Source organism: Myotis brandtii, unplaced genomic scaffold, assembly GCF_000412655.1.
Source record: "Myotis brandtii unplaced genomic scaffold, ASM41265v1 scaffold134, whole genome shotgun sequence".
NCBI classification, from domain to species: Eukaryota; Metazoa; Chordata; class Mammalia; order Chiroptera; family Vespertilionidae; genus Myotis; species Myotis brandtii.
This window is the reverse complement of record NW_005354756.1, coordinates 2,689,096-2,699,977: the sequence shown is the minus strand read 5'-3', so window position 1 is coordinate 2,699,977 and position 10,882 is coordinate 2,689,096. Positions and strand designations below refer to the sequence as shown.

Below are 10,882 nucleotides of genomic sequence, written 5' to 3'. Positions count from 1 at the left end.
AGGGTGCTGAGTGCAGGGCTGGGGGGTGGGAGGGGGGGCGCGGCAGGCATTCCTCTCCAAGGCTGAGAGCAAAGCACAGAGATCTACAAAAATAAGATTTCCACTCGGAGGAGTGTCGCTGGGACAGTTCAAACCTTGTCCCGCGCTGGACTCAGAGGGAGCAGGGGCAGGAAGGAAATCACTGGAGTGGAGTGGGGCTGGGGCTGGGGTGACAAGGAGAATTGTAATACTTGACTCACTGGCAACGCCACTGGCACTGCCATGAGCTCAGAACGTCCAGCCCTCTGACAGCTCGGAGAGGTAGGTTGGGAGCAGCCCGTGTCCGGCTTCCCGGGCGGCCTGTGAGGTTGGATGCCCCGCGGAGGTGGGCGGCCTCGCTGGAGAGCTGGAAGGGGGCAGCCCAGCTCCTGCCTGCTCAGGCTCCGCCCACCCGCCCACGCTGTCACTCTCAGGGTGACAGCTCTCCACATGAAAAGATTTGCATATGCTAAATAGGATTGTCAGCAGCTGAAGAGGCCCCTGGGGGGTTACTGGACTAGAAAAAAGTGTTTTTCCCTGAAAAAGCCTTCAGACAAGACCTGTGGGACAGCCTGGACCCTCCCCCAGGAGATCCTGTGTGCAGGTGCCACCAGGACCCCAAGCTGAGCCGGAGGGGCTGGGCCAAGGCCACACTGCTCCCTTCCCAAGGGGTCCCAGGGTTCATTCCCCACCCAGGGCACGGGGACAGGCCTGCTCACCCCTGCCTAGGACCCAGGCTGCTCTCCCCACTCCCACGGCTGCGTTTGGAGAGGAGCTGGGACCACACAGGAATCACCTCGCCCCCATGGTTAGAGGGAGAAAGTCCGGAAAGAGAACTCTGGCCATGATAACAGGTTCCCCTCTTCACATGGGCCGAGGGCTGTTGAGCTTCTTAGCCCCAACCCCACGGTGCTCAGCCTTCTTTACCCGGCCTGTGGGCAGGGTCTGCCAGGCTCGGGAGCAAGAACAGCTGGGTGCCAGGCTGCGGATGGACCGGCTCCCTCAGGCCCGTCAGTTTTATGTTAATACTCGTACAGAGGCCAAGCTTCGGCCCCCAGGACCAGCCGTGGGACCTCTCTTCTGGAAGCCTTCTGCTTTTGTAGAACCGACCCTGCGAGGCTACTTTTCAGTGTGTCCTACTAGGTCCTGCCTAAAAACACAGGGGAAAGCAGGACCTTGGGGACGATGGAAGGCCGGAGGGAGTCCCTCCCCGCTGACAAGACACCACGTGGGGCTGGGAGGAAAGGTCTGTCTCCTTGGGGCTGGGCTCCCTGGCACTCGTCTGAGAGCAGCTGGTGTGTGGCCTGTGTGTGCACATGTGTGTGAGAAGAGGGGTTCAGCCCTCCTGGTCTGCAGCCCGAGTGGCAGGGGACCCCCTTGCTGCAGTGAAGGCCTGTGGGAGCCACACCGATCCCACTTCTGCTTTGAGAACTGAGTCCCAGCAGCCTTTGGGAACAGTTCACACCTGTGCAGAGTTTGGAAGAGCAGTTTGAGTTGCTGCCCAGGTCCACGGAAAAAAACGTTAGTTCTTTGCTCAAGTAAAAAAATATCAAATATAATAAATTTATGAAAGCCATTCACAACATATACAGTCTTCATTTTCTATTTTGCCGCAGCAGCTGGGGTGGGGTTGCTTTTCAGAGCCCCAGGGTGTTGCCTGACCAGACCAGGCCACTGGTATGAGTGGGGGTCTCCAGGGACAGGCCGCCCCAAGTGGTGGGCATGGCCAACTGCTCCCAGCCATCAACGCGGGTGCTATAGAACTCTGCCTTGTCGACCCACGGGGCTGAGGCTCATCTCTCACTCCTGAAGCCCCAAACAAAGAAGGCCCTGCAGGTGCTGGCTTCTGGCTGCACATGGGTTTGCCTCGAGGCAACAGGCTGCCTTTCGGGGTGTCTTGGCCAGCCTGGGCGAGGCTCACACCATAGACTCTCGGTCCCTGTCTGAGGATGCGGGGAAGTCCGCGAGATCTTCACTGCGGCTGTAGTCAGACACCCGCACCTGGAGGTTGTCACTGGTGGCCCTGGTGACACTGTCATAGGAAGGGGGGAAGGATGTGGAAGAGATGGAGGAGCTGGAGGGCGGGCCAAGGCGCTGGGAGAAGTTCTCATTCATCTTGCAGGCGATGAGGCCCTCTTGCTCAGGGGCATCCTCCTCGGAGAGGCCGCTGCTGCCCGCCTGCTGGCGGAAGAGGAAGGAGGCGTGCTTCATGGAGCGCTGCAGCAGGTGCCTCCGGAAGGCCCGCTGGATGATGGTGGCCGACACCTCCTCGTGCTTGCGCCGGAGCGTGGTGGTGATGGGCTCGTAGGAGATCTTGGATGGGTTGGCCGCCATAAACTTCTCCTCCATCTGGATCTTCAGGGCGTCCATCTCCCCGGACTCCCCCAGGACCCTCTTAGTGAAGGCAAAGAGGATGTCCATGCAGTGGATACGGTCCCCACTCACCATGGGCAGGTCCATATTGATCAGGCTGATCTGGTTGGGCTTGGCGATACGCAGCGGCTCAGACAGGGCGTTGGCAAAGTCGGACAGGGCCGTGTACTCAATGAACTGGGTGGCCTCCGGGTCGAACTTCTCCCAGATCTCATAGAACATGTCAAAGTCATCCTCGCTCAGGGGCTCAGTGCTCTCCTCTGTGGCCACGCTGAAGTTCTCCAGGATGATGGCGATGTACATGTTGACCACGATGAGGAAGGAGATGATGATGTAGGTGGTGAAAAAGAGGATGCCCACGGCTGGGCTCCCACAGTTCCCCCGGGAGCCATTGCTGTTGGGCAGATTGGGGTCGCAGTAGGGGGGCCCCGTGTTGAGGATGGGGTTGAGGAGACCATCCCAGCCAGCCGATGTGGTGATCTGGAAGAGGCACAGCATGCTGTTGGCGAAGGTCTGGAAGTTGAACATGTCGTCGATGCCAGCCTCCCACTTGACATAAGCGAAGTTGGCCATGCCGAAGATGGAGTAGATGAACATGACGAGGAAGAGCAGCAGCCCGATGTTGAAGAGGGCAGGCAGGGACATCATGAGGGCAAAGAGCAGCGTGCGGATCCCCTTGGCCCCGCGAATCAGCCTGAGGATGCGGCCGATTCGGGCCAGCCGGATGACTCGGAAGAGTGTTGGGGAGAAGAAGTACTTCTGGATGATGTCCGAGAGCACAGTGCCTGTGGGAAACAGCAGAGGCTGTGGCCACCCATGGCATCTCTGTCCTCCCTCCAGACCAGAGTTACTGGGTGGGATGCTCCACAGCAAGGGGCAAGGAAGAGGGGGCCCTTCCAAGAGGATTGGGCTAACTGCAAGGCCCTGCTCCCCGTTCCCATGAATCTCCATTTCTGCATATGATCCAGAACATGAGGACTCATGACTTTTGCAAAGTGCCTTCTTAGTCTTCTGAGAACACTGCAAAGTAGAGCTGTACTAGGCCTATCATCTAGATCATGGGCGCTGAGTCCTGAGGGGACTTGCTCAGCGCTTTGGTGGCCTAATTTGGGCCAGAACTCAGGCCTTTTACTCAAAGTGTGGTCTGAGGATCAGCAGCCTTGGGATCTCCTGGGCACATATCAGAAATGCAGGACCTCAGCTCTGCCCCAGAGCCACTGCATGTGCACAAGCCCAGGAGTGCAAGAGGCACTAGCCTGGAAGTCAGCACTCTCCCCTATGCCATGCCATGCCACTCCATGTCACTCCACGTTACATCTCAGGCTCCCTGAGATGGTTCCTATCATCTTCTCAACTCTACTAGCTTCCAGGGTTTACCCACCCCTTGGTCTCTATTGACTGCTCTGGGCTGGGATTTTTAAGGAGCAGGGATATAACTTATAGGAGAAAGAGTGAAATTGACTTGCCTCATATTGGCCCAAGTGATTTTTCCCAACTCCTCATATAATAATGATGTCACTGGCTGACATGTGTCCAGTGTTTACTGTCAATCAAGCACTGAGCTGAGCACTTTATATCATCCATTAAGCCCTTCCAGTCACCCTAGAAAGTAAGCTGATACCCTCAGCCTCATTTTCCAGAAGAGGAAGCTGAGAGGTGAGGTAACTTACCCAACTGGCCACCTAGTCAGTGAGAAGCTGGAATTTGACTCAGACACTCTGGCTCCAAGTTGACCTGTTAGCCGTGCCTCTCCAGCAGGCCAAGCACCGGGACCAGGAGGTGTTCCGAGGTACATGCTGCACCTCCCGAAGACTCTGAGACTGCCCATCATCAGCTCCATTCCTACTGCCAATGTCCAGCATAGTCTAGCCCCTCTTGGCACACTCTAGCCCTCACCCCTGCCTGGGACCTCCCTGAGCATTTCCTGACCCTTCTCCCAGCTTCTATCAGCCCATCACCACAGCTGCCTTAGCCTCTGCATTTCCCTCCAAGTTCACCAAATGCTGGGACTGTCCACAGCAGAAAGATGAAAGTCAGTCACTCCAAGGCAGAGTTCCGTGGGGACAGGGTCAAGAGTTCAAGTGTGTGTGTGTGTGTGTGTGTGTGTGTGTGTGATGGGGGAGAGGTGAGGAATGCAGAGAGAAAAGAATGAAGGAGCCTAAGTGTACTTGGCTTTAAGTACAGATCTCAGACTGGAGGAGAGACCTGGCCTGGGGAGGGCATCTCTGTTCAGACAACTGGTATACCCACCCACAATGGAGAGGATGACAACCACGAAGTCGAAGATGTTCCAGCTGTTGGTGAAGTAATAGTGCCGCAGGGCACCCATCTTGATGATACACTCGCCCGTGAAGATGACTACGAAGAGCAGGTTGATCTTGCCCAAGATGTTGATCTTCTCCAAGCTTTGGTCATCTGTCTCCACCATCATGGTCACCATGTTCAAGCAGATGAGAAACATGATGGTGACATCAAAGGCCTGCTTGGTCACAATGTCAAATACGAAGCCCTGGTACTTGTTCTGAAAGGAGGGGCAAAGGATGGGCTCAGCAGGGATTTTGTAGGTCAGCAGGTCCCCCCTGTTGCTGACTTTGTCCAGATCGCCCACACTCTTAGTCTCCTGTCTGGTGAGGACGACACCCCACCAGACCGCCACAGTGAGAGGAAGAAGTCAGGAGCTTTCAACAGCCTGGCCCTCCTGCTGAAGCATACCTGGGCTCCAAGGCCCAGCCTCGAAGCTCCCTCTTCCTTCTCTGATGAATCTTCAGGAAGGGATTTCTCCTACTCTGAGTTTCCTTAGCAGACATTCTTTGAGCTTTTCTTTTTGTTCCCACTGTCTGAAAGCTCAAGGTCAAATTTAAAGGTCAATCCTAGTAATTGTATTAGCCCTCAGGTTAATAAATATTCTCCACTCTTTAAGGAATTGATTTTATTTACTCTTCTAACTATATTTGTGTCTTTGTTTGTAAGTCACCCAGATCTCTCTCTCTCCCCTCCCCCCCCCCCACCCCATACACACACATGCACAACAGAGTATGGTGAAAAGAATCAGATGAAATTGATGAATTAGATTAAAAAATTGGGGCTGTCACTTACCAGCTGGTGATTTAGGTTATGTCACCTAATTACTTTGAATACTGCCCCGCAACCCTGCTCCAACATACACACACTTTATTGGAGAAGGGCTTGGTCAGGCAAGGGAGTCAGCCTATGGAGGACCCAACACGCCTCCTGGCCCCACGCACCAGGGGTTCTACCATTCAGGGGTTGTAAGAATGAGGTGATGAATGCGGTGGGGGCTACAAAGACTGCCCTGCTCTCCCTGGGGAAAGCCTGAGCCCTTGCAGGGGAGGAGGGGTTCACTCAGAGGCAGATGAGCTTCTATAGGAGGGGAGTGTCCCCTGGTTGCCACAGCCTGCTCATGCCTGCCTTACTACCTCTATGAGACTGAGACCTCTGTGTGTAGTCAGACGCCTGACTACACTGGACTGGCTGAGGGCCCCAGGCTGCGCCAAAGACCGTGAAGAGGCCATGATAGTTGGCGGTGTGGTATGGGAGCTCTCCAGGCTCCCCCCTCCCCAGGAGATCCTTCCCACTCTTGCCAAATTGGGAGCAGGCTCACCAGAGGCCGAGGGATGGGCTTCTGGGGCTTCTTGGAGCCCAGCTTCTTCATGGCGTTGTAGTACTTCTTCTGCTCCTCTGTCATGAAGATGTCCTGGCCCCCTAAGTGCAGAGAGACAGGCACCAGACTCATTTTGGGGTTCTCAGAGGCTCCAGCACGGACAGCACAGGGATCTTGCTTCAATAATGAGGTGTCAGGACCAGTTTCCCCCGCACTTTCTGTCCCTCTAAAGTATGTCCCTATCCTGCACCACAGATTGCTCCCCAAAGTTGCTTTTCCAGGGAGCCTGTCCCCATTTGCCTTGAGATTTCTCTGGCTTTGTGACCTGCAAGTCCTGTCCCTACTCTCACCCTCTCACCTGCCCAACACAGCCAGGTTGGAGGTTCTCTCTGCTCACCTTGTTTACCTGTAAACCAATCATGGCCCTCTGATGGAGCTCCAGGCAGACCCTGGCCCTCTGCACAGGCCCCACCCATTATCCCTGATCATGGACCAGGTGACGAGTCCCCAGCCTCACCCAGCTTCTCTGAGGAGCCTCATCCCTCAGGTAGACTAGGGCAGGCCTGGGACCCGTTGTTACACTCTTGTAGGCCTAGGCATATGACCTCATGGACACAGATCCCTGCCATTCCACTCCATCCAGCAGGAGCAAGCAGGACCATCCTCAACAGAAAGCCCAAATGGGGCCAGCAGCCAGAACCCTTGGCGCCCAGCCCTGCCAGCCCAGGGGGAGCCTGTGCTCTACGTATCTTTTTCTTCTGTTGGTTGAAGTTGTCAATGATGACGCCGATGAAGAGGTTCAGGGTGAAGAAGGACCCGAAGATGATGAACACAACAAAGTAGATGTACATGTAGAGGTTGTATTCCCACTGGGGCTGCTCTTCATACTAAGGGGGAGAAGTCAGACAGGGAGATCAGACAGGCAGGAGGTGGGCTGGCGGCGGGTGTCCACTCTGTGGGAGAGAGGGGCTGTCCAGAGGAAGGTGTGGGTGTGTGTGTGGGGGGGTGGAGCTGAGAAATGGACAGTGGCAGGTGAGGAGAGCAGGCATGCTGGGCTCAGGGGTGGCACAGTGTCACTGCATGGCTTCTGTCCCTAGGCCATTGGGAGGTTTGAGAATAAGGGGCATCTCTTAGTCTCCTGTGACCTGTCAGTGTGAATGGGTGGTTACAAGGACAAAGGAGAAGCTTGATCTTCCTGGGGTAAGACTTTAAGATTCAAGTAAACTACAGTGAATTCAATTTGAAAGATATTTGAGAACTGTGGGACTCCTTAGGAGACCATTGCCCCAGGGCCAGGCTTGGGCATCCCAGAGAGGTTCAACTGCAGGTTGATGCATGGGATCTGGCCCTTATAGGGTGGGCTTTCAGATGTGGACCCTGATTCTCCGGTGGCCAAGTAGCTGGGACTTTGTGGGAGAGGCCAACCTACCCCCCTGGAGTCCACAGCCGCGTACATAATGTCCATCCAGCCTTTAAATGTTGCCTGAAAGGAAAAGACAAGAGTAAGAAAACCACTTAACTCTGCACCGACTGAGCTACGAGGGCTCCTGACTGGATAGGTAAGGCCAGGAAGTGGCCTCCTGCAAGAAGCTAGCAGCCCACCCCACCCCTGCGGTAGGGTCCGAATGGCTAGGTGGTCAGGCAAGGAACTTGTAGTTCAGAGCTGGTTGTGGAGGGGAAGCCAGCTGAGCAGACACCCCTCGGAGGCCACACAGTGCGGAAATAAGCTTCTAGATGTTGGCCAAGAGACAACTGAGGCCTGAAGGAGGTTGGCCCTTCATTCCGATCCACATTCGTTCCGGATTCTAAAACGACACAGAATCCTACAGCAGGTGTCAGGGACAGAGAGGTGGGGCTTGGGCTCTCTGTCTGGCTTAAGGTGGACCCCAGCGCTGACCTGGTCCCCTTGGTCATGCACCTCAGAGAACCCTGTGGCTTCTGCTCTGTGGCCGTTCAAAGGAAGTCTCTAAAGAATCCCAACCTTCCCTCGTATTTAAGGGGGGTCCTCTGCCAGTGGTGTGTGGGTAAATGGCTAACAAATGACTTTCTAGAAGGAACAAAAAGCTCTGATGGTTGCGTTTGTCAATTTCCCTGTGAAAATCCTCCCACCATGGCTGATTGCAAGTTGCCGAGGGGCAGCTACGGAACAGAGTTGGGGAGACATGCACAGGAGCACTGCGTTGCAGGACTTCCACTGTAGGGACATAATAGATGTATTAACCTCAAGCCCACAGACGATACTACATGGTGATGGTGAGGTTTCATTTTGTTTTAATATCATTTAGTTAATTATAAGTTTATAAGATATAATTTTAAATAACAGCTTGCAAATATCTGGCTGGAGCACACCGTGGCAATGAGACGGGGCCCGGTGCCGGTTGCACTGTCTGCCCCAGTCTGGGCTGCTAGGAAGATTCGGAAAGAGTCCGAAAGACGGGCTTGGTGGTGAGACCAACTGCCCAGTGGGTCTCACGTGTGTCCCTGGCAAAATCCACCCCTGCCCCAAGCCTCCTTTCGGGGCATGAGTTTGTCCAAATGGTGCACGTCTGAGAGTTTTTATGAGGCAGATGGCAGATGGGGAAACTGAGGCCGCTCCACGGAAGGCAAGCTATTTCAGCCTCTTATGCCACGAGGCCCTCACCTGTCTGGAGGAGCCTGGAGATGCTTTGGAAACTGCTGAGAACCACCCAAGGTTATGAGATGCCTGCAACTAAACGCTTCCCCACCACTGAGTGGTTCTGTCTGGAATGGTAGGTGGTTCTCAGTCGATACCAGGGGCCTGCCCTTCCACGTTCTGACATTCAGTGGGGCGGTCACAGGGATCGGAGGCTCTCAGCCTGTTCTCCATGAGGTATTCCAGGGGCGTCTTTGGAGAGCACTACCACTAGGACTTAAGGAGTGGGTGGAGGTCTGTTCCCAGGCGGGAGTCCCGCTGAGTTCTCCTCGGCTTTGGGGATTAGTGGCAGGTGTCTGAGCTGAAGACTGGGATAGCAAGAAAAGCAAGCTGCCGCTTCATGAGTCATGGTTCTGTTTGCATTTCCGTTGTTAAGGCGATTCGTAGGCTCATTTTATGGCATGTCAATGAAAACTCTGGAAAGACTGGGTAGAGCTGGGTGTGTTTAAACCTCACGCATCTTGAACATCGGAGACGGAAGTAGATCTATTCTTTCCAGCAACGCAGGAGATATCACTACTTTTTGTAACAGAGGGTGGCCAGAGCCCCAGTGTTGCTAACAGCTCAGCCCTGGGTGTCTGTGGGCTTTCAATTTCAACCTTTGCCATCACACTGCCCAACTGGCTCCTGGCTGGGAAGGTGGTTCTGCCTTAGTGCCCAACCCCATGCCACAGATCTCGGAGGATGTGGCCTCTGCTCTGGAGAGGAAAGTCTGGGGACTTCCCAAGGAGCCAAGAAGTCTCGGGGGAACCCTGGCCTCCTTTGGGCAATGTGAGCCGACCGTGAGGATTCAGAGGGGCCCCACTGTCCCCCTCCTGCCCACACCACGCGTGAAGGCGCCTGTTGCTAGAGAACCAGAGGGAGGAAGGAAGTCCCTCCTCCCCGAGACTTACCACCTGCAGCAGGGCCAGGTACCCAGCCCCCACGTTGTCAAAGTTGACTTTCACCTTGGTCCAGTACAACTCGCCGGTCATGTTGAACGACTCACAGTCACTCTTGTTGTTCACGAGGGTGTAGTTTAAAGGCATGTCCCCCTCCGTCTGGTTGATGCACCTCCCAAACTTCCCCGCGAAGAGGTTCACGCCCATGATGCTGAAGATGAGCCAGAAGATGAGGCAGACGAGGAGGACGTTCATGATGGACGGGATGGCGCCCACCAGGGCATTGACCACCACCTCAGGTGGACAGAGGACAGACTCAGGCCCTGACGCCATGAGACCCTCACCTTTCCGGAGAGGCTTGGAAATGTTCCAAGACCCTTTCCCTCCACCCCCAACCCACTGAACGCCCGACCATAGGTCCCTGGGGGGAGGGGCGCAGAACATTCCCTGTCCCCAAGGAAGGGCAACCCATCACTGGAAGCCCAGGTGGGGAGTGAGGGGAGTGAGAAAGAACACACACACTTTCCCTGCACCCTAAAGTCTGATGCAACTCCACAACATCCGCCTTTCCCTTCCCGAATCCATGACCTTGAAACTGCATTTTCAACAGGGTCGTTGACTAGGCCAGAGACTGATGGGAGAGGGCCTCTGGAGATACACTGTCTGAGCTAAGTTTCTGGTTTATTTGGGGGTTGCTGCTACTGGGTTGGGGGTATTCTCCCCTAAAGTGTGTCCCGGGAAGGCAGCCACTCCTCTTACCCTCATGCCCTCGAACCGGGACAGGGCTCGCAGGGGCCGGAGCGCCCGCAATGTCCGCAGCGACTTGATGGGGCCCATCTCAGAGAAGCCCAGGGTGTTGGCCACCAGGCTGATCAGCGAGACCTGTGGAGGCAGGAGGGAGACGTGGAGACGGCCCCGGCGACAGACAGGGGGAGTGCTCTCGGCCGCCTAAAACAGGGCTGGGCGTGAGAGGCCCCGTCTTTATGATTCCCGACTGGCTCGACTTCTCGGGCACAGGGCGAGCCTTCCTGGGGCCCAGAGGCTGGGGGCGAAGCCCAGGTGTGTCCTGGCTGAGACACACCTTTCCCGAGAGCCTCCTAAGCCGCCCATTGGTGTGGAGGAGCAAGGACAACGCCCAGGCTTTTGGCCCCTGTGTTTTCCTTGAGGTCAAGTTCTTTTGGGGAAGGAAGGACTGCCCTGGGTTGAGTATGAGCAGACCCTCTCCTGGGGCCTTTCCCTAGAGCCAGACTTTGCAGCATTCTGACATCTTCAAAGAAGGGAGGCTTAGGTGGAGATTTGGGGCAATGAGAGCCA

At 55.4% G+C, this 10,882-nt stretch overlaps 1 protein-coding gene across 1 annotated transcript in view; it reads right to left on the bottom strand.

The window, feature by feature from the left end:
* Positions 1-35: 35 nt before the first annotated feature.
* SCN5A (sodium channel, voltage gated, type V alpha subunit) overlaps positions 36-10,882 on the bottom strand; it is an 87,720-nt gene continuing 76,873 nt past the window's right edge. The window contains 7 exon segments of the mRNA XM_014534938.1: positions 36-3,176; positions 4,642-4,912; positions 6,014-6,118; positions 6,763-6,900; positions 7,443-7,496; positions 9,581-9,862; positions 10,328-10,450. Coding sequence (XP_014390424.1) covers positions 1,936-3,176; positions 4,642-4,912; positions 6,014-6,118; positions 6,763-6,900; positions 7,443-7,496; positions 9,581-9,862; positions 10,328-10,450 — 2,214 coding nt within the window. The 3' untranslated portion in view covers positions 36-1,935.